This window comes from Paralichthys olivaceus, chromosome 3 (genome assembly GCF_024713975.1).
Source record: "Paralichthys olivaceus isolate ysfri-2021 chromosome 3, ASM2471397v2, whole genome shotgun sequence".
Lineage (NCBI taxonomy): Eukaryota > Metazoa > Chordata > Actinopteri > Pleuronectiformes > Paralichthyidae > Paralichthys > Paralichthys olivaceus.
The window spans coordinates 8483070-8503392 of NC_091095.1; the positions used below are offsets into that span (position 1 = coordinate 8483070).

General features: G+C 41.5%; 2 protein-coding genes across 2 annotated transcripts; both read right to left on the reverse strand.

Moving 5' to 3' along the window:
* Positions 1–249: 249 nt before the first annotated feature.
* Positions 250–10200, reverse strand: comp (cartilage oligomeric matrix protein). The gene is made up of 19 exons (XM_020098586.2): positions 10013–10200; positions 7891–7964; positions 7602–7653; positions 7248–7396; positions 6791–6928; positions 5990–6067; positions 5439–5591; positions 5025–5129; positions 4620–4727; positions 4372–4531; positions 4074–4192; positions 3765–3817; positions 3479–3672; positions 3201–3379; positions 3053–3101; positions 2692–2888; positions 2230–2402; positions 1547–1686; positions 250–789 (listed from the first exon to the last, which is right to left on the reverse strand). Exons 1-19 carry the CDS (start codon positions 10077–10079, stop codon positions 731–733), a joined length of 2247 nt encoding a protein of 748 aa, XP_019954145.2. The 5' UTR covers positions 10080–10200; the 3' UTR covers positions 250–730.
* A 2668-nt stretch (positions 10201–12868) lies between these two features.
* On the reverse strand, positions 12869–19954 carry tmem38a (transmembrane protein 38A). The gene is made up of 6 exons (XM_020098258.2): positions 19601–19954; positions 17084–17240; positions 15737–15921; positions 14470–14557; positions 13799–13916; positions 12869–13586 (listed from the first exon to the last, which is right to left on the reverse strand). Exons 1-6 carry the CDS (start codon positions 19722–19724, stop codon positions 13383–13385), a joined length of 876 nt encoding a protein of 291 aa, XP_019953817.1. The 5' UTR covers positions 19725–19954; the 3' UTR covers positions 12869–13382.
* Positions 19955–20323: the final 369 nt, after the last annotated feature.

Sequence of the window (20323 nt, forward strand, 5' to 3'; positions counted from 1 at the left end):
AAAATCTGTATATTTGAATACAAACAATCACCAGTGCTGCCAACCCTAGAACAGCTCTCAGTAGAGAACAAACTTTCACAGAGAACAGTGACACTAATTCTGCACACACTGCTAAATATCAGTCCCCTAAACATGCCTGATTAAAAAAAAAAAAATCAAGATCCATGAATGATTCTAATCAAATCAATAGTCTAATCAACAAAAAGAAAAACAATGTTAAAGACAAAAAAACAAACAACAGAATCTGTCCCCTGATCCGGATACACACCAACATTTAATCGGTTCTTACTTGGTTCATGTTATAAAATTGCATGGAGGTCGGTTGAGTAGTTTTTGCATAATCCTGCGGACAGTCAATGGAGGGTAAAAGTAGTTAAAATACAGATACTGCACATAATTTAGTAAAATCCACTTTTATTTGTTTAATCTTTGTGATAGCTCTTCTTCAGGAAGAATACACTGACAGTTATAAAAATATACTTAATGATATTTAGTTGCAACATTATTTCAGACACATTTCTATAGAAAACCAATGAATTTCTGTTGAACATTTGATCACTCTAGTTCCCTCTGAGGAGTTTTCACAGCTGCAGAGTTTCTTCTCCTCCATCACGAGTCTTTTCATCTCCCTTCAGACACGTTTCTCTGACTTTTGTTAAACATCAGTCTTCTTTCTTCGACTGTGCAGTGGAGAGTTCCCTGAATTCCCGGGTCTTGTCCTCCTGTCTCATCAGGCCACCAGCTGGACCTGCTGAGCTCTGTAGGTGTCAAAGTCCTCAGGAAGAGTATCTGAAGCAAAATGACGACAAGAAGGTTAGTTCAGTGTCTGAGCAGCCGACTGGAATATTTTCAACATGGAGCTGGAACATTACTTAAAGGTTCAGTGTGTAAGATTCAGGTGAAAGGAATCTATTGGCAGAAGTTGAATATAAAATAATCCTAGTGATGTTTTCACCAGTGTTTTTCATCTAAATTGTATCAATTGTTGTTTTATTCGTCCTAGAATGGGTCTTTATGTTTAAATACTTTATATTTAAATCTGGAGTGGGTCCTCATATGGAAGCCACCATGTTTTTTTTTACAGTAGTCCAGACTGGACGAACTCATTTTGAATTTTTAGGACAACTGATGGTACCATAGGTTCTCTTAATTTTTTGAGGGGGAGGGGGAGGTGAGGGGTAGATGTCACTGAATTTTACACATTGAACCTTTAACATCTAAGGCTGCATTCAAACCTGTCTTTTTCACTTATATTGGGCTTTTCCAGCAAACAAGAGTATTTTGTTAATGTTTTATTTATGTTTTTACACATTTAGTTCATATTTGACTGTGAATGGATTTGTATTGATGGAAGCTTAAAGATGAAAAAAAAAAACCTACATACTACTACAACATTAATTCTCAGTTAAAATCGACTCAAATTTAGTACTTAACTAGTAAATATTTTCTTGAAATGCACAAAATCAAATATGAGTAGCTGTAAAAGATGTTAAAAGACGAGAGTAGTAGTTTCTGGCCACAGTCGATCCTCTGACGCTCAACTCACCGTTGCAGCGATAACGCAGGTTGGCCCAGATGATGTTCTCCTGCGAGAAACAGAAGACTCCAAGTCGGCCTCCTCTCATCGTTGCGTCGATGATGACGCCCGTGTCGGCCACCATCTGAGGACCCTCGTAGAAACGAACTCTGGCAACATCACACATTGAAGAATACAGTTGTGATTTTTACGCTATTGTGTCTGTAAACAAGACCATCTACAAACAGCTTCAGTATCAGTTTCTTTTTCTCTTTGGTAGCAGTTAGCAGTTTGTCTTTGTGCTAAGCTAAGCTTAACAACCAAACGACAGACTGTATATAAAGATGGACGCTGTGTCCACTTCCTCCAACTATCCAGAACTGAAGAGTATACCAGATATGAAGTCTACATAGTAACGGTTCCCAAACTTAGAGGAAAACTTACATCGACCACACGAACATCAGTGTGATTAAAAATGACTTAAAATGACGTAAACCATCTTAAAGAACAATTCTGTTACGAGTACCTTGATTTTTTTAGCTTGGACCATATCCCATCTCTTAACATAGAGGAGGCGGCAGCCTATACTGCAGCCAGCCACAAGGGGTCAATTGAGACTCTTTGGCTTCATTTTTGGGGAGCCATCATGTTGTCCATGTTAAATACAGTCTGTGGACCAAACCATAAAAGCACATTTCCCTAAACGTCAGTACCTGATGTATCCGTCAGCGGGCCGGTGTTGGAGGAACCAGCGGTACGAAGTCTTGTCCTTCCAGCCGACATTACGAGCATCTTTCCACAGGAGTTTGACCTGGTCGCTGGTGTCACCGGTGTGCCACAGGGCGTTCCTCAAGTTCTCACCTGGACCCGTGTTTGACTTCACTGCCTTTTTTAAAACCACAGATGACAAAGTCTGAGTCTCTGGACGAAGTGATTCCTTGACTCTTTGATCACAGCAGATCATTATGTTTGTCTTGGCAGCTCTTCATTTGTTCAAATCTTTAGGAAACATGGATTCTTGTGAACTTTAAACACATGCAATCAGTTTATATGCAAAGTCCTCGGCTAACAGGACTCTAACCCAAACAAAGGTATGATGTCCTGCTGTAGAGCCTCTGACTCTGATACAGTGATACAGTAATTTAGTCCCAAGGAATAATGAATAAAGGTTTTACCTTCAGTTGGATGCCGGGTTCTGCCACAGCTCTGAACGGGTTCGCCTGCCAATAGATCTGCTCCACTTGCTTCCACATCACCACGTAGAAACTAGAGCTGTCCTGGTAGCCGAAGATAAATCCTGCGTAGTCGTCGTCTGTGACCGTATTTACATGAAATGTCCCTTCAAAGTCCACACCGCTGAAAGCAGTGTAACCTGGGAGATAAAATGTTGCACACATGTGTTACTACGTATCTTGATGGACCAACAGCTACTGTGGAGTTGATACTTTTCATAGAAAGATTGTTTAATGGCCTGAAAGCTATAATTATCCAAAATATAATATCTATTCTTTTAAATGAACGATACAATGTTCTTACCAACAGCCAACCCAGGATCACTGTTCATTGTCTGGACTATCTCTCGTCCCTGCACAAAAAAAAACATGTTTGGATTTACTCAGATGAAGAATTATTTTGGGACACAAAATTGAAATACAAAAATTAAAAGAAAAACTAATTACTCAACCTGGTTCAGCACAACCCAGTTGGGGTCAATCTGTGCATCTCCCTCTGGATCTAAAACGACGGTCTGGTACTCTCTGAAGTCTGTGAGGGTGACCTCAGCATTTTCTGGACAAACATCAATGGTGTCGACAATGGTGTCGTTGTCAAAGTCCTTTTCACATACGTTACCCACACCATTGCCTGAGAAGATAAATAAAAAAAATAAAGAGTTGTAAAATGTCTTAGAGTTAGAGAATATGAAAAGAATTTGTACGTCAAAGTGTCAGGAGAGGAACCCACCATCAGAGTCCTCCTGCAGAGGGTTAGGGATCAGGCGGCAGTTATCAGGACCGGGTGGCAGCAGGTCAGGGATGCCATCGTTGTCGTCATCGTCGTCACACTCGTCTCCCTTGCCGTCTTTGTCAGTGTCGAGCTGAGAGCTGTTGATGACAGCTGGGCAGTTGTCCCGAGAGTCCTGGTGGCCATCACCGTCACTGGATCGAGGAAAGTTTGGTTTTATTGGCATGTGCAGATTTTTATTTCTCGTAACCCAAAGAAATATCTTTGATGCGACTGATTAGCTCACCTGTCCTTGTTGGTGTCACAAGGGTCTCCGATCAGATCGTTATCTGCGTCCATCTGAGAAAGATGATATCAGTTATTGTTAAGATGAAACTGAACAAGGTCCATCACAGCTTTAAGATTATGAGCCCAGCTATGATCCACAAGACAAGGTTGATTAACACAAGTATGGAAGAAGTATGCCACCAAAAGTGCATGAACAAGTATGGAAAGCCAAACAGTCCAAAAACATGTGATTTTGAAACATGCAAACTAAATGTAAACAACATCTATCTATGTGTTGTCGGGCTTTCCATAAACAAGAGACGCTGACCTGGTCGGGGTTGGGAATATAAGGACAACTGTCGCAGGCGTCTCCCACTTTGTCTCCATCTCGATCTTTCTGGTCGGCGTTGGGAACCCGTTTGCAGTTATCCTGGTGATTGAGGATTCCTGAAAATAAGATGGTGATTCGTGAATATTCAGTCCATGATTTTTTACACTATAATTTTACATATGTAATAAATATAATATCAGTGAAGAAAAAAGGCCTATTCCAACCATCAGAATTCTGGATTTTCAATAATGAATGAATGACTCAAATAACTTCATGATGTCTATGGCTCACTCACCGTCGCCATCAATATCTTCATCACACTCGTCACCAAATTTGTCCACATCTGTGTCTTTTTGGTCGTTGTTTTTCACAGCACGGCAGTTGTCACAGGCGTCGCCGAAGTCGTCCTCATCGATGTTCCTCTGATCCACGTTGGGCACCAACACACAGTTATCCTGCAACAAAGGTGTTTTAGTCTCTGCAAGTGACTTTAAATCTGTCTCATTTGCATCTCTATTCATTTTCATCACGTCACGCATGAACCTGCATGTTGGGGATCCCGTCTCCATCTGCGTCCTCATCGCAGGCGTCTCCAATTCCGTCATTGTCTGCATCTTCTTGACCAGAGTTGGGAACAGTGAGACAATTATCCTGAGGAGAAATTTGCTCACTGTTAATTCAAGAAGAATTAGGTACAATAAAGTTAAGTTAGATAAACAAGCAAAAAAGGATAAGAAAAGCACATTTATTACTAAAACTGACCAAGTGTTGTTTCTAGTACAATTCCAACTGTGACTTTGAGAGACCTTAAGGATCATTATCAGTTTCTGACAGAGTCGACAAAAGTTCACTTTACATACAATGTACAACATGTGCATATGTTATTCTTTGCAGATAACCAACGTGTGTTCATGTTGTTTTTTTATCGTGGACATAGAGGAGGTTTACCTTATTACAGTTCGTCTCAGGACACTCCAGTTTCTCATCTGGGAAACCATCAATGTCAATGTCAGAGCCACAGAGGTAGCCGTTTCCAGCCCATCCAACTCCGCACTGTGAGGATGGAAAAGGTTTAATGACCTGTGCAGACTGTTTTATTTGGCACTGTTGTGCACTGCATACATCGTCAGATGGGCTTAAGTCTTCAAACAGGCCTGTGGTTTTACAAGATCTGGCACGTCCGGAAAGTTATATTTCAAAGAGTTGCTTCAAAATGGTTTTCAGCTTCATATAAGGTCAACTACTACTTTTATACATTTAATGCTCTACCTGACACCTTCAAAACAATTTATAATAAAGAGAAAATGTAAAACTGTGAACTTTTACTGTGAGACAAGATGACTAAAGGTTGAATTTGTTCACCTGACACTCGATCTTTCCCTCTCGATGAACGATGCACTCTGCGCTGGCGTGGCAGGGGTTGGGCTGGCCATTCCCACAGGCTCTTTCAGGCTTGCAGCCACGTCGCTGATCGCCAATGTAACCCGTCTTACAGGGGCCGCACCTGAATGAGCCCTGATGATACATAAATGTACTGAGTCCAAGAGCATTGGTGTCATTGAAGTTCCCACCTTTCAGCCAATAGGACCAACTGTCCTCTGATGGGACTCTGCTTTGTGATTGAACTGTCATCGCCAATCAGACTTATATTAAGCCCCTTCGGAGAATGTCTGAAAGCAGCTAAAAATCCACACTCACATTCACACCGACGGACAGTTTAGAGTCTCCATATAACCTAGCCCCAATCTGCATGTCTTAACTGTGGGAGGAAGCCGGAGTTCTCAGAGAAAACCCATACAGACACAAAGAGAACATGAAAAACTTCTGAATTAAAAAGTTTTGAATTAGCTGCAGATTTCCCTCAAACATGACAGTCACTGGTTATTCGTGCAGATTCCTTGTGTTTTACTCACAGGTGTGTTCATGCAGACAGAGTTTTCCACACAGCCTCTATTGTTGGGGCCCTCACACTCGTCGATGTCCTTGCACACCTGGAAACAGGGAAGAAAGAAAGTTAACTTAGAGGGCTTCCACGTCAGGACTGGACTAAGAGGCAGAAAGAAAATGAAGTGAAATCAGTCTGGTGTTGAGTATCAAGGTGGTGCTGAGACAGTCCACTTTGTTCTACATAAATAAACTGTAACGGACAGGACAGGAGTGAGGAGGTGCTGCTGATGGATGTGGGAAGCAGGTGGTGAAAAACCAACAGAGAGAAATAAGTCTAATCCTCTATGTTTTAATGCAGAACAGGGAGGATTTTTATATGTTAAATGTTTTTTTTAATTTGGCATCTTGATATTTGTAAAATAATTTCTTATTATAAAAATTACATCGTGCAGATATTACTGTTGGTATCTGGCTCTTGAGAAGTTAATCAGTTTTGAACTTTTTTCCTGATCTAGTATTGACATTGATTACTGTCAAGTACTACTACACCATTATTAGACACAACTGAAATATCCACACTACTTGAGCATCTGTGCATAAACCTGAGAGCTGCTAAAAAGGTTGTGGTCGAAATTATGATGTTTCAGTTGTGAATGCTCAGCCTTTGTTACGTTGTTGTTTCCCTCTGTTGTAGTAGTGAAAGTGGAGCTTGTAGTTTAAAAAAGAAGAACTGAGTGTGTGTGTGTGTGTGTGTGTGTGTGTGTGTGTGTGTGTGTGTGTGTGTGTGTGCGTATGTGTGTGTATGTGTGTGTGTCACTGTGGCTGACCTGCTTGTTGGTGGTGGCGTAGGCGAGGCCGATGCCCTGCAGCTGGGGCCCGGTGTATCCTGCAGGGCAGGAGCCACAGCGGAAGCCCGGGGAGGTGTTGATGCAGCGCACACCCATGTGACACGGTATCACTGTACACTATATTCAACAGAGACACAATAAACAAACACACACCAAACTGTTTTAGTTCTAACAGACCCTGCACAGACACACTGATTTATTTTTCAAGCATTTAATCAGATTGCTAACTAACTAACTAACTCATCAATATCACATAAGTGCACTTTCAGAAAATCTCATATCACAACAATCATATCATATCCCAATGTGTTTTATTATAACTTAATGTCTTATATTGTACTATTGTGTTGTTTTGTAGAAATGTGATTAAACTTATCATATCATACTGTATTATGTTGTAATATGATATAATACAGTTTTATTTCCTCTGACGTACCTCGTCCACGTCAGTGCAGTGGGTACCGTTACCCTCCATACCGTCAGGACAGGGTCCACACTTTGGACCCTGAGGTGTCTCCATGCACGTCACCCCCGGGTGGCAGGGGTTGGGGACACAAGAGGGACGAGGCTGCATTCCTCCCATCCCTGAGGAGAGAGACGATAGACTTTCTTCTGTCTTGGTGCAACTCAACAAAAGAAATCAAACTTCCTTTTACACAGATACATATTACTGTTCTCTCTCCTGATAATATCTGTGCTGTAATGCAGGTCTTTGACTATCTAAATAGAATCGATGGAAACACTAGAGTATAAGTAATAAAGAGAATTTCTGTTTGGCAGATCAACTCACCACAGGCTTCACACTCCATCACTGTGTTCTTCAGGAAGACGATCTCTTTAATCTGAAAACACAATAGAGTTAATACACAGTCAGTTAATACACAGTCAGTTTATACACTGAGCGCTGACAGTGGCTTCTCCTACACACTTTTTAAAATTTATTTATTGATGCATTTATTCATATGATTAGCAGTGGGTTCAACATTTAGCTCAGCGTCACATGTTCCTGCAGCTAAACGTATGGAACACAGCTGATGGAGAAGCTGCAGATGCAGCTTTTGGGAGTGAAGGTGGTTTACCTGTTGTTTCAGAAGCTCTTTAATCTCAGCCAGTGCAATGTTTGTCATTTTAATCTGACTGATGATTTCTCCATCTGGATATGAAAAAATGAAACATTTGGTTTGACTTGCATCAATGCAGAAACAAATGTATGTGAGATCTATTTGACCCTATCCATCCATCCATCCATCCATCCATCCATCCATCCAAGTGACATAGATTAAATAAATGAGTGGGTGAGTGGGCGATTGGTAGATGGAGCCATAGCAAGGTCCTGTCAATAAACATCACGAGTCAGTCTCAACTGTCAATCATTAGGTTTCACCATCAAATAACTAATTAAAACCAAACTTAATGGAAACACGAGCACTTGATCAAGAACTTCAGAAAAATGTATTTGATTTGCACTTTTTACATTTAGGTTTGGTCCCTGTCCCATTTGTTAACATGGAGAAGGCAGGATTTATGACCTATTCTGCAGCAAGCCATCACGCTTCTACTGCACTTTTTGGGGCCTCCATGACGTTCATCTGAATAATTGTTTTAAATGTAAGTGAGCATTTGGCTTCTAATGTTTTCATGGCAGCTGTGTGTTATTTCTATTTTAGCTCATATAAAAAAATGTTAATTTAGAAATCTCAAGTTATTTAGTTGTAGTGAAACTGATGAAAATAAATTCTACCTCTGTTAAAATAAAGGGTGGAAAGAGGAAAGTGTGAAGAAAATAGAAACAGCTCATGACGCCAAACTACAACCTCCTCAAACACGGTGGTGGTTCTGTCCAGTTTCTGATGGTTTCACTGATCAGGAGGGATGTGAAGGTTTGTCACGAGTGTGTGCGTTCAAATTCAGTCAATTACATCAAAACCTATCGGACGACATTTCATCATTCGGCAGGACGAAGTTCCTAAACATACGACCCAAGAAACCAAAGAGCTGAACGTCCTCTAACAGCCAAGTGTCCGACACACGTCCGCCTCAACAAGACGATCCACTGCCTGTCTGATACCTAACTCCAATACCTGACATTGCTCAGCCACCACAGACCTCATGCATATCCACAGCCCACACATCCACTGCAGTCACAGATGATTTGATCGCAGCTGAGGAATCGCTTTTCCAGATACAGAATGACACAAGATTCTCGGGAAGATATCAAGCTGCATGCTGACAGGAACTACAGTCAGTGGGCGTTGTTGTGTTTCTACCTGTAACGCAGTGAGAGTCCCACCTCTGGACATGATCTGGATTTTCCATGAAGAATATTAAGTTTAAAGCATCTCAACTGTCCTACAATAGACAGAGTTTTGTTTCCGGTCACTTATCATCCAAGATTCATTCTCTTGTTTTTTAATCTCTTCTCTCTCCTGTTAAATGTTCCTCTATGTTTCAAACCTGCTGATCTCTACTGGGCACCAAAACTAAACAGTCAAATTATTTTCTCTCCTCACTGTCGCATTGTTTTCACCATTTGAGGCATCGTCATTATAAAAACATTGATTCAGCTTCACAAATCTCCCAAATTAAGGTGTAAACCATTGTCGGAGTGTCGTCAGAAGACACGTCGGATGCTTGTACTAAATTGACCCAAAGACCCCAACATCCCTCCTTCAATCACTTCAGACGCCGCCCCTTCCCCCCGAGGAGCTGTACGAGGGCAGAGAGCTGCTGAGCGTGAAGCTCAGGAAATGTGTTCTTCTCATTAGCAGCAACTCTGTTTACTGAATGAATTCCTCAGCACTGCAGATAAATCACTCTGCTAATAGAGAGGTTGGTGGGATCTTTCACACGGTCGATCGAGTCAAAGTCAAATACGTGGTTATGCGATGAGGTACGATTAAAAATAAAGAAAATAAGAATAAGCTGACGTCGTTTTGCAAACAAATAAAGCAGCTTAATTCTGATTGGCATAAAGGACGTTTTCATTTCTCGTGTTCTGCAGTTTTCAAGTTGGATCAATCAGTTTTATTTTGATGTTTTCCAGCAGAAATTTTGTTGAGATTCTATAGCGATGATGTGCTTTTGCGATTTGCAGTCATCAATTATCATTTCATCATCTGTCTTGTGGTGAAATGTGGACAGCACAGGTCCTGACCTATACTAAAAAAAGTATAAGAGGTAAAACAATGTTTTGTGTCTCACCTCTCTGTCCCTCTGTGACGTGTCCTCCCATGGAGAGCACACAGGTCAGGACCAGGAGCCACAGCATGGTTTTACCTCTGGTCCTCTTCACGTGCAGCAGAGTCGTCTCTTTCTCGCTCCGTCCTTGAGCTCAGTGTCAGTGCTCCTCATGCAAACCTGGTTCCAGCATAGTTTTCGCCTTTTGTCCCCTGCCTCGGTTTTATACCGTTGCCCCAAATCCCCCACCCACACCCCCGACTCCTTGGCTCACATCCCCAACCCTTAGTCCTGCAAATCACTCAGTATAGCAGTCCAGGAAAACAAGGACAGGGATTGGATTACACAACATGCTCACAACATGGTCCCTCACAGAGGCATCAGTCTCTGTGTGTTTTCCACAAATAAGAAATTGGGTTGTTGGTATTTTTCTGGACATTTTGGAAAAACTGAGATTCACAAAATCACAAAAGTACATTCACAAAACTCTTCTTCCTTCATGTTGAAGCAAAGTAGCTATTGTTCATCCTCAGCATTTCCAAATGACATTGTAAGATATTTTGTCAAACTAATTTCTTTGGGAGCCCTTGAATGTTTTCCACGGGTGCTGGACGACAAAATCCATGCAAGTTTAAACCGACTTCTTTAAACCTGTAGAGACGTCCTTTAACTTCCAGAGATATTTGAATAGAGACACTTGAACTTTATTACTTATTTATCCATATTTATTTATGATATTGAAACTTGGCAGAACAATGGGAAATGAGCCAAGAAAGAAATCATTAAATTTTGAGACGGATTTAAACGAAGGGGTGGATCCAGGATTGTTTCTACTTTGTTTAATTGTTTAATTTCTTTGCTCAAAGACAAACCTGTCCTTCTTCTAAGTACCTTGTCATATTAAAGAATGTTTGGAAGATCCGTGGTTTGTTTTTCTTAAGGTTCTGTGAATTTCACGTTGCTGTTGTTGGTTCAGTCCTTCATGAACACCCACATGAAGCTTTAAAGGAGTCCAAAAACTGGAGCTCGGTTTTCTCAGGGCGAATAACATGGGAGTTCTTGGAAGTTCTGAGGATGTGGGTTCAATATTTTATGAGCCTCTGAGTATTTTATGTCCGACATCCAAAGTAAAAATCCAGAGACATTGACTTAGTAGATGTCTCATAGTATGTGAGGACAGTTTGAAGGCTTGAGGTTTTGTTCTTATTATTAGTGTCAGTAAAGAGCTGTAGAGGTCGACACTCATCATGTAGACAATTTTCAAAAAAATGATTACAAAAGCACAAATTAAGAGAGAGACCTTGAATAAAGGTTTTATGTCATTTTATTTTATTTTCCGTTGTCCAATTGTCGACGGTTGGTAAAGAGAGATTGTGTGTGTGTGTGTGTGTGTTTGTATTTGTCAGTAATGGGGGCAGCAGATGTTTGTTGCATTCCTCACAGTGAAAGTTATTGAGGTTTTGCTTCAGATCACTTTGAACAGCTCTCACCACCTCCACTCTCGCTCCATCCTCGCCTGCTCGCTGCCTTGCCCAAAGGAGCAGGGAAATTCTCACTCTGTGGAAAAGCAAACACAACACCTCGTTTCTGTCATCGTAAATGAAAACTAGACCCGTTAGACACAGAATGAATATTATATAATTCAGTTTTAGTTTGTTCAGTGACGTGGAGGGAAACGCTGATCATTTACAATCCCATAAATCCTGTTCTGTCCTTAGCTTCTTTCTTAAAATAATCTTAATTCAGTCTGCAATGTCCAAATGTAACTAAGTACAGTTACAGAATCACTTTGAGAGACATTTTTATTTGACATTTCATTTCTCTAGTCCACTACAGTCCACTACATTCAGTGGGAAGTATTGGACTTTTTACGTTTTACTATTTACTTTACTTAGCTTAAACATTTGGTTTGTTTGTCAATAAAATAATTAGTTAAGACTGTCAATTATCAGATAAATGAATCAATTAAAACCGTTTTGGGTAAGTGATTATCATTTTATCGTGTTTTTCAAGCAAACAGAAAAAGAGGATGAAGTGTTTATATGGCAGTTGACTGTGAGAGTGAAGCTTCAGGGGCCTGTAACTGCTCCACCAGGGCTACACATGGCACCTGAAAATGCAACAAACAGATCTTTTACCTTCCTGCTCTCCTGTGCTGCTGTGAGGAATGTTAAGGTCAAAGGTCGAGTGCAACGACCTCCTGCAAAGTTCATCAGTGATGCTTTACTGCCTGTGCTACAAGAGTTTGTCAACACAGGGGGGAGACTTCCGAGTTTCTCAGGGCGTGACCTGCGGCCGACCTCAGACCTCACCTATCACCTCTCAACAGCCTCGCAGTTACATAACACAGAGTTTATGAAGACTGTTACTACGGACTCCTGCAACAGCGTGTGTGAAGCCACTCGGTAAAAAGATGTGAGTAGTAAAACATGTGTTGATTTTACAGTCACGTCTAAAGTGTAATTAATTAAAAATATATTAAGAGTGTTCCTTAGACTAAACATTTAATTTTTATACTTTTATAAAAGCCTGAATATTCATTTCATCATGGGTATAAACTTTCTAAGAGAATGTTTTGGTTGAAGGTCGGCACTTGTGACATCCCTTTAATTTTTGTGCATAACAGCCCTGTACATTTTCAAAAGAGTAACTTTGGGCCAAACATAGATTTGAGCTTTGTAGAAAGTTAAAAGTTACCGAGATACTTTCTTTGAGTTAGTCTACGTCCTTTAATAAGCATATAAAAGCTGCTTTGCTACAACAAAAACCCCAAATACGTACTTCTGGAGCTAAAGTATATCTAGCTAACTGATTTTAAACATTTACTTATTCACAAAAGTTCATGTCATTAAGAAAAGGAAATAAAAAAACACCAAGATGCAATGTTTCTTTTGATTTTAATCAAAGACATGGATTCGTCTTTGTCTCAATGTAAAAAGCTGCAATGTTCTTTCACATAATGCTTTACACATTTGAATTTATGAGTCAAATTAATTTGTATTTTGTGTTTCTTTAGTAAAACAAGGTTTGGTTTGGACTAGAATGAAACCACTGACACCTGCGAACACAACTACTGATGTGGTGCGAGGAGAGGTCGTCCTAAAAACAACCACGCGGCTCCTACACAGGGATCAGCACACAGTGTTGGGCACAGATGTTCACAGACACTTAAGTAAATAGGTCCAAAATGTCCAGGTTGGGTTAAAGTGTGAAACAGTTGCTGTGGTATTTACAGAGTCCTCATGCCATGTAAAATGCAGAAAGCACCATTTTTTGCTCTAACAGGAAGGGCCTCATCAAACTGCCCCTTTCCCCAGAAAGGAATGGGATGTCCCCATCATGTGGCGGCCACGAGGGCGAGTCAGATGCAGTTTCGTCGGCGTAGTGCGACGTCCTACTCGGCTTTCTTGGCCTTCCTCTTGCGAGCGCCCTCGCTCAGTTCCTCCTTGGTTTTGAGAGGTGAGGATGAGGCGGCGGGGGCGTGGTGGTGGTGGTCCTCCTCAGAGCCGCCCAGAGGGGAGCCGAACAGCAGGTGGCAAACCCAGGACTCGATGAGGGCGAAGGGGGAGCCATGGGAGTGTCGGGCGGTCATCACCACCTGGAGGAGGAGGGAGAGGGTTGGAAAAGTTCAGGTTAAGGAGTTAAGCTCAGTTAGATTGAAGATCTGCTGACTTTCATATTATACTGTCTCCTGTTTCTTATGTATCTTGTACTCTGAATTTCCTCACTGTCCCTACAGGCTACCTGTAAGGAAAGAAACACACTTAACAAGTCTTGCATCATAATTTTCGGACTGAAGACTAAACGCACCTTGCTTGTGGCCATGAAGAGGGTGAAGGCGAGGATGAGGATGCTCTTGGACACGGGCAGCCAGTGAGCCTCCTGCAGGGTGAAGAGGATTGCTCCGTACAGACTGGCTTTGGTCGGGCTGCGGAGACAGAAAAGACAAACTGTCAGCGAAACATCTGTTCATCATATTCACCACGAGTGAAATCACAGATGGAGCGCAGGGTAAAAGCTCCTCCACTGGTTTGAAGCACGTTTCTATTTATGGAGTTAAGTTCATTATGTCTCTTCACCAACAGTAAATGTTTATGACACAATATGAAAGTTTATTTTTTCACTTTTTGCTCTTTCTTTTAAATTGAAATATCAGATGTTTTTATTTGATGTGTAATGATCATGTAATCATCTTAAGTTGATTAAAATCCATTTAATAAAGTTAGAAATACTTTTTAACACAATAAAAACTCCTTTTTTACAGGGAAGACAAACTGAATCTGACATTATTGTGTCACACAGGGCCTCTTTTGGATGCTTCCACTAGGGGGCATCAACATCAAGAAATTCTACAGAGTAGCTTCAACAAACTTATCATATTTATTCCTAAGTCTTAGTTCTCCTCTGGGTTTGGATGACGTGCCGTATGAGGGAGTGATGAGTGAACAGTATTCAAACATCAGACATTCAAACAGACTCACAATGACATGTTGAGGATCTCGTTGGTCTCGGGCCTCCACACTCCGCGCAGCAGCTGCTCAAAATTGGAAATGAGAGCCACTCCAGAGCCTGGGAAGATAAAAATAGACAGTGTAAAAAACACGGTCGCCTGCAGGGCCTTTCTGTGTCTGTAGCATTTCTGTTTTAGGGGATAGTTTCACATTGAGGAAGAACAGGGGGAAAATGATTTACAGTAGGTGTGTAACAGAAGACCTGATTAGAGGTACATCACTGCTCAATCTATCAGGACTATGATTGTTTCTGTACCTTGCTCGTTCAAATGTATCAACATTTTCTTGGTTTCTGACTTTAAACATCAGGCTTTTAAAACATGATTTGCTCGTGGAGACATTTTGACATTTATCTTTTTCCATGACAACTTGAAATCTGAACTGAGCTCTAATTTGACAAACATTTAAGTTGTGAGGACATTATGATTCTTCATGTGAACCTGCAGCTGGGACATTAATAATCCCTCAACTCTTTGTTAGATTGATTTGTGTTGACTTTTTGTGTTGACTTTCTCCACCTTCGAACACTATCTGGTTCCAGGTTTGCTGTGATTAAACACAACATTTGATCAACGCGGTGAGGCACAAAGATTAGATTAGATTTTTGACCCTGCAGAGCCTCAATGTTAGAGCTCATTATGCATTTGTGGTATTTATTACTACATACATTTTCAGTTTAAATAACAAAATCCAGAAATAAAAGCAGTATCCATTCTGTGAAGAAAAACGAGGTAACCAACCACTCTGCTTTGGTCTTGTGTTGATGGATTTGTTGCTTATGACAGAGTTTGAACTTGTACCTCATATTTCCTTGTACTGCTTTCTCTTGTACAACTACAGTAAAGTGTTTCTATTCTACCAGATGACCTGCAGTTAGTCCAAAGCTTTGAAAGTTGTCTCATTGCTAAACCTGCCTTGTACAATTTAAACTCATTCATGTTTAAGTGGCTGTTGTCCCATAAACTCCACTATTTTAAATTCGATTCATGGAGATTATTTTGATTATGAAATTTTTTAGAAAAAGGAGCTGAATGTCACCAAATCTGGCAACAAGGTTCCTCAGCACTGCAGTTAACAGAGAAAACAACGATCTCTTCCACTTCATTCAAGGTAGTTGAGAATTTAAAAATCCAATCGACCTTCTCATAAATACAGATATATGCTCATGACATTCTGCCAAACTTGAAACACAAACTGCTGCGTTCTCCTGTTTGAACACAAGTTGTGAGACACTGACCTTTGACGTATCCGACGATGACCATGATGAAGAAGCCGTGGTGGTAGGCGTGGTGGGCGTGGTGAACGCCGGCGGCGATCTTACGAGTGCGGACGACTTCCTTCAGGGCGACCAACACCAGCTTGACGGGCAGGAAGGCCACACATTTATAGAAGAGGTTCATCGGGCAGTAGAAGAGGAGGTACCTGTGTTTGTATATGGCAGAGAGAAAATAAGACATCAGGGAAAGAGAGGGGAAATATTTCCTCAAAATGTCAACACTATCATTTAGATTTAGCTTTGATGATGAAGTTTGTTCTGAATGTTCAAGGATCAGTAAAAATCATATTTTCCCATTTACAATTAATATCTTGCCAAGCGTATAGTTTAGTTTTTTTCTTCTCAAAACGTGTCTTGTATTTCCTTTATATTCAAGTTTGCTTGAAAATAGCTCCCGATGAAAAACTAGAATAGCACATGCTCAGTCCGCTAAGGTCCAAAGGTCCCCTTCAATGAAGGTCAACCGATTCACTCACACCTACAGTTATCAGTCCCATAAATATACCTGGCTGTTTTCATCAAGATCCATAAACTATTTCCTCTGAAAACAGTGAAAGTGTCACAGTTAAAGAATGTGGGAAATAAAACGCTAGATCTTCCTCTTTGTCCAGATCCATGCCAAAACTTAACAGGCTCTCTCTTGGCCCATGTCCTGTTCTTAAGTTCTGTAGAAATCCATTTAGTAGTTTTTCTTATCTTGCTGACAAACAAACGGACAGGAGCAAAAACAGCCTCCTTGGTCGAGGTAATGACCCTGAGGTGCGGGGAAGTCACCTGGATTTAAGAAAAGCTGAGTCTTTAAGAGATTCATGCAGAGGAGGACATCCCTGCCCTGACTTTAACAAATGTTCCACCATCAAGGATCCCAAACAAAACAGAAAGATTTGACGCCATTTCAGTCCTTGATGCTTTGAAAATAATTAACCAGACCTAAAAACATACAAATGCTGTGTGGTAAGATATTATTGATTATAAGTGGGAAACATATTTCATATGCAACTTGAAAGATTTGTTTCTCTTCCTCAGAGAAACCCTGATCGTGGAGAGTGGGGGTTGGATCATGACGATGGATTGTGGATCTTGGTGGCAGTTTCACAAAATTCACAAATTATTAACCAAATTATTTTTTTGAATGGAATCACTCCCACACAATGACCTGCGGGGGACAATTATAAAACGTACACAGTCTTAAAAGTTTGATGAAAAGCCTGGATTTAACAGAAGCAGATTTGGGACCTTGTTTGACTTTGAAACAGAATCTCTGTTCTCCCCTTGTGAAGGGTGAAGAGCTGTTGAGGATTTTCTCACCAGACAGCTGAGGCCAGCAGGATGTGGCTGTTGTATTGGAAATAGTCGACGGGGCTGCTCCCGAGCATGATGTCGGCCAGGATGTAACTACCAAAGCAGTAGAGCATGGCGCAGAGCCAGGAGGCCACGGGACTCCTGCGGGAAACCTCTACCGAGCCTGAAACACAGAGGAGCAGCTGTCAGGGAGCGTCTTATTGAAAATGATAACCAACACATCATAAGAATCTGTTTCAGTGAACGGGTTCGATTAGCAGTGAAGGTGGTGGAGTTATCTTATCTTAAACTCCTTCTTGCAAAAAAAACTTGAAAGTAATTTCATGTTCTCTAAATGTATCAGTAATTAAAATAAGTTGTGATTCATAAACACTGAAAAGAGCTTCTTCGCTGTGATTGGAAAATAAATTCTGTTTTTTATTTTTGTCCTTTCTTGGGGGAAAATGTTTCATTGGTTCTTGGAGCTCAGAACTGTTGGCGTTGACCTTCTCAAGTCAATATCTGTGGATCCCTTGTGTGTTTGTCTGCTGTATCTTTGTCCACACCCTGTCCACCATGTCTGAGCAGGCCCTGATAATATGTCTCTTCATCATAATCTAATATTGACTCAGGAGTTGACACAAAATACACAAATGCTACACGTTTATATGCCAGGTATACGCTTTACAGAAAGCATGTGTGTTTAAATGAGGTCTTGCTTGTGTTACAACATTGTGGGAGACGCTCAGTGAATCGGGATGTGAGCACAGATCCCCAACAACAGGTGGGTGAGGGTGTCCTGGTGTGAACGGCGCTCGGTTTGAGAGCAATCTGATCCTGAGAAATGTTGCCCTATAAATAAAACCTGCTCAACTGCTTCTCCTGCCTTGCAACTGTCGGGGCCCGTCTTGACCTCTGACCCCCACACTTGTCTCTCTCCTTTCTCCCCTCCACCACTGCGGACTCCCAAAGCTCATTCATGTGCTCCTCTGATATGTGGCCAGTGTGTGAACTGCTCCGACATGTGAGGGGGAATGAATGGTGAATCTTGCAAATGTTGGCGGCTCATTTGACTGGGAAATATTCTGATGTGAAGTCGGGTTTGGGAGCAACAGACTGCAGCTCAGCCTGAAGACCAATGATATAATGGATTTAACTCTAAAACACAGATTAATGCCATTAACAGAATGAAGGTTAAGTTTTTAAAGGGCACGTTGTCAGTGTCTTAACGCAACAGGGGTAAGGGGACAACAGCACTGTCGCCTCACAGAAAGAAGGTTCCCCGTTAGAATCCTGGTTTTGCTGGGAGAGTTCTTTAGGAGTTTGCATGTTCTCCTCATTTCTGTGAGAGTTCTCTTCAGGTGCTTCCTCCTACAGTCAAAGCACATGCAGATTGGAGTTAGGTTAACTTGAGACTCCAAATTGTCGTTAAGCGGGAATGTGAGTGTGAATAGTTGTTGGTCTCTATATGTCGGCTCTGTGATACACTGCCGACCTGTCTAGGGTCAACTCGCCAAATGTCAGCTGGGATTGTCCCTTTTAGTTTCCTGAAGCCAAATAATGAAGAGGAGGGGCATGAATGTTCATTCACCTTCCTGGACGCTCCTCTCTGCAAGTGGCAAAGGAAGATGAGGGTGATAATTACATAAAGATACATTTTTTGTTCCAGCATCCCAGTTGTCTGACATGAGAATCATGTTGTACAAGCTGTAAACTTCCAGTAAAGGTTGTGAGCTTTGGTTCAGATTCGACACCCTCAAAGGACAATAAGGTCACGCTGTGCTTCTCACTCAACACCTGATTTCATGTTTAACACTAAATAACACACCCGGCCCAAATGTAGCCTCCAGCAGCATGAGGTGCCTCGGAGTCCCGCTGACACCGGCTATTTCAGGATCTTCTATTTATTGCCCCAAGTCGCTGGTATGCACAGGCCTTCTCTCGGGTTTCATCCTCCTCACGGCGCTCAATGTTATAACTCGAGTTCAATCTTGGAAAAAAAATCGAGCTTGACCCAAAGCTGAGTGGTTTTTATCTACTCCAGTGGTTTCACAAAGAGTACATGAGGTCAGGCTGCAGCAGCAACACACAGTCCCCTCATAGCAAGTGAAGCAGAGAGCTGTGGGGCTCCGGCTTATGCAGGTCATGCTTTATAAGGATATAGGGCAACTGTAGAGATAACAGCAGAAAGCCCATATTGGGATATAAGAGCCAGGAGTGTTTATATCACTGAAGAATGACAGAATGTTAAAACTGACAAAATATTATTACATTATCATTCAATTCATTCTACAAACACTAGATTGTTCACATTTCAGTTATTACATATATGATTCATATTTGAATTTCTACTAGAAATGTGTTATTTCAGCTTTGTTTTCTTTTAAATAGTTGTAAATATGCACATGTCTATTGTGTATATTTTATGAGTGTGAGGCTTGTGCAGAAGCTGCCCCTGTGTATTGAGTTAGAAACAGGTTTATCGTGTTTATCTTATATTCCAACACACCTTTCATTTGAATAGCAAACAGAGAAGACACTCACCTGGCTCATACTTCAGGTACAGGATGGACACGATGTAATAAGCGACGTCAAACACAGGAAACATTCCCATTTTGGAGAACGCTTGGGCTAAATCGTCCAAATTAAGAACTGACAGCACCTCCATGTTGCGTCTCTGACAACGATCCTTCTTTTCTAATGTCTTTATTCTATCTGTTATTCCAAGTGCGCACTCTGGATCGGAAGCCCCCCCAACCCGGTCCACCGACTCTCCACCAAACCCACCAAGGTCTCGACAGTGAAAGTCTGTGACACTGAAGCCCACCTATTAATACCACTCATCTCCACAGCATCTTCATCTTCATCATCTTCATCTTCAGCAGCAGCAGCAGCAGCAGCAGCAGCTCCGTGACAGCTGCTGTTGGGGGGGGGGGGGTTCCACGTGTCAGCTGCTTGAGAATTACACTGACAAACCAAATGCTTGTTCTCGTGCCTTCCTCTTCATCATCCTCATCCTCATCGTGGCATCACAGTGAGGTTTGTCCGCAGCCCTGGAGACACAAGCTGCGCGTCGACACAAGCTGCGCGTCCTCGTTCAATTACAAGACTGTTTCACTCGTTCATGAAAAATAATATTAAAAGCATCGATAAATCCGGATCAGCTCCTGCACCGAGGCGGACTCACACGCAGCCACATGACCGAGTCTAATCCCCGTATCCCCGCAACGTCTGCTGATGTCACCGCTTGTTTACATTCTCACAGAT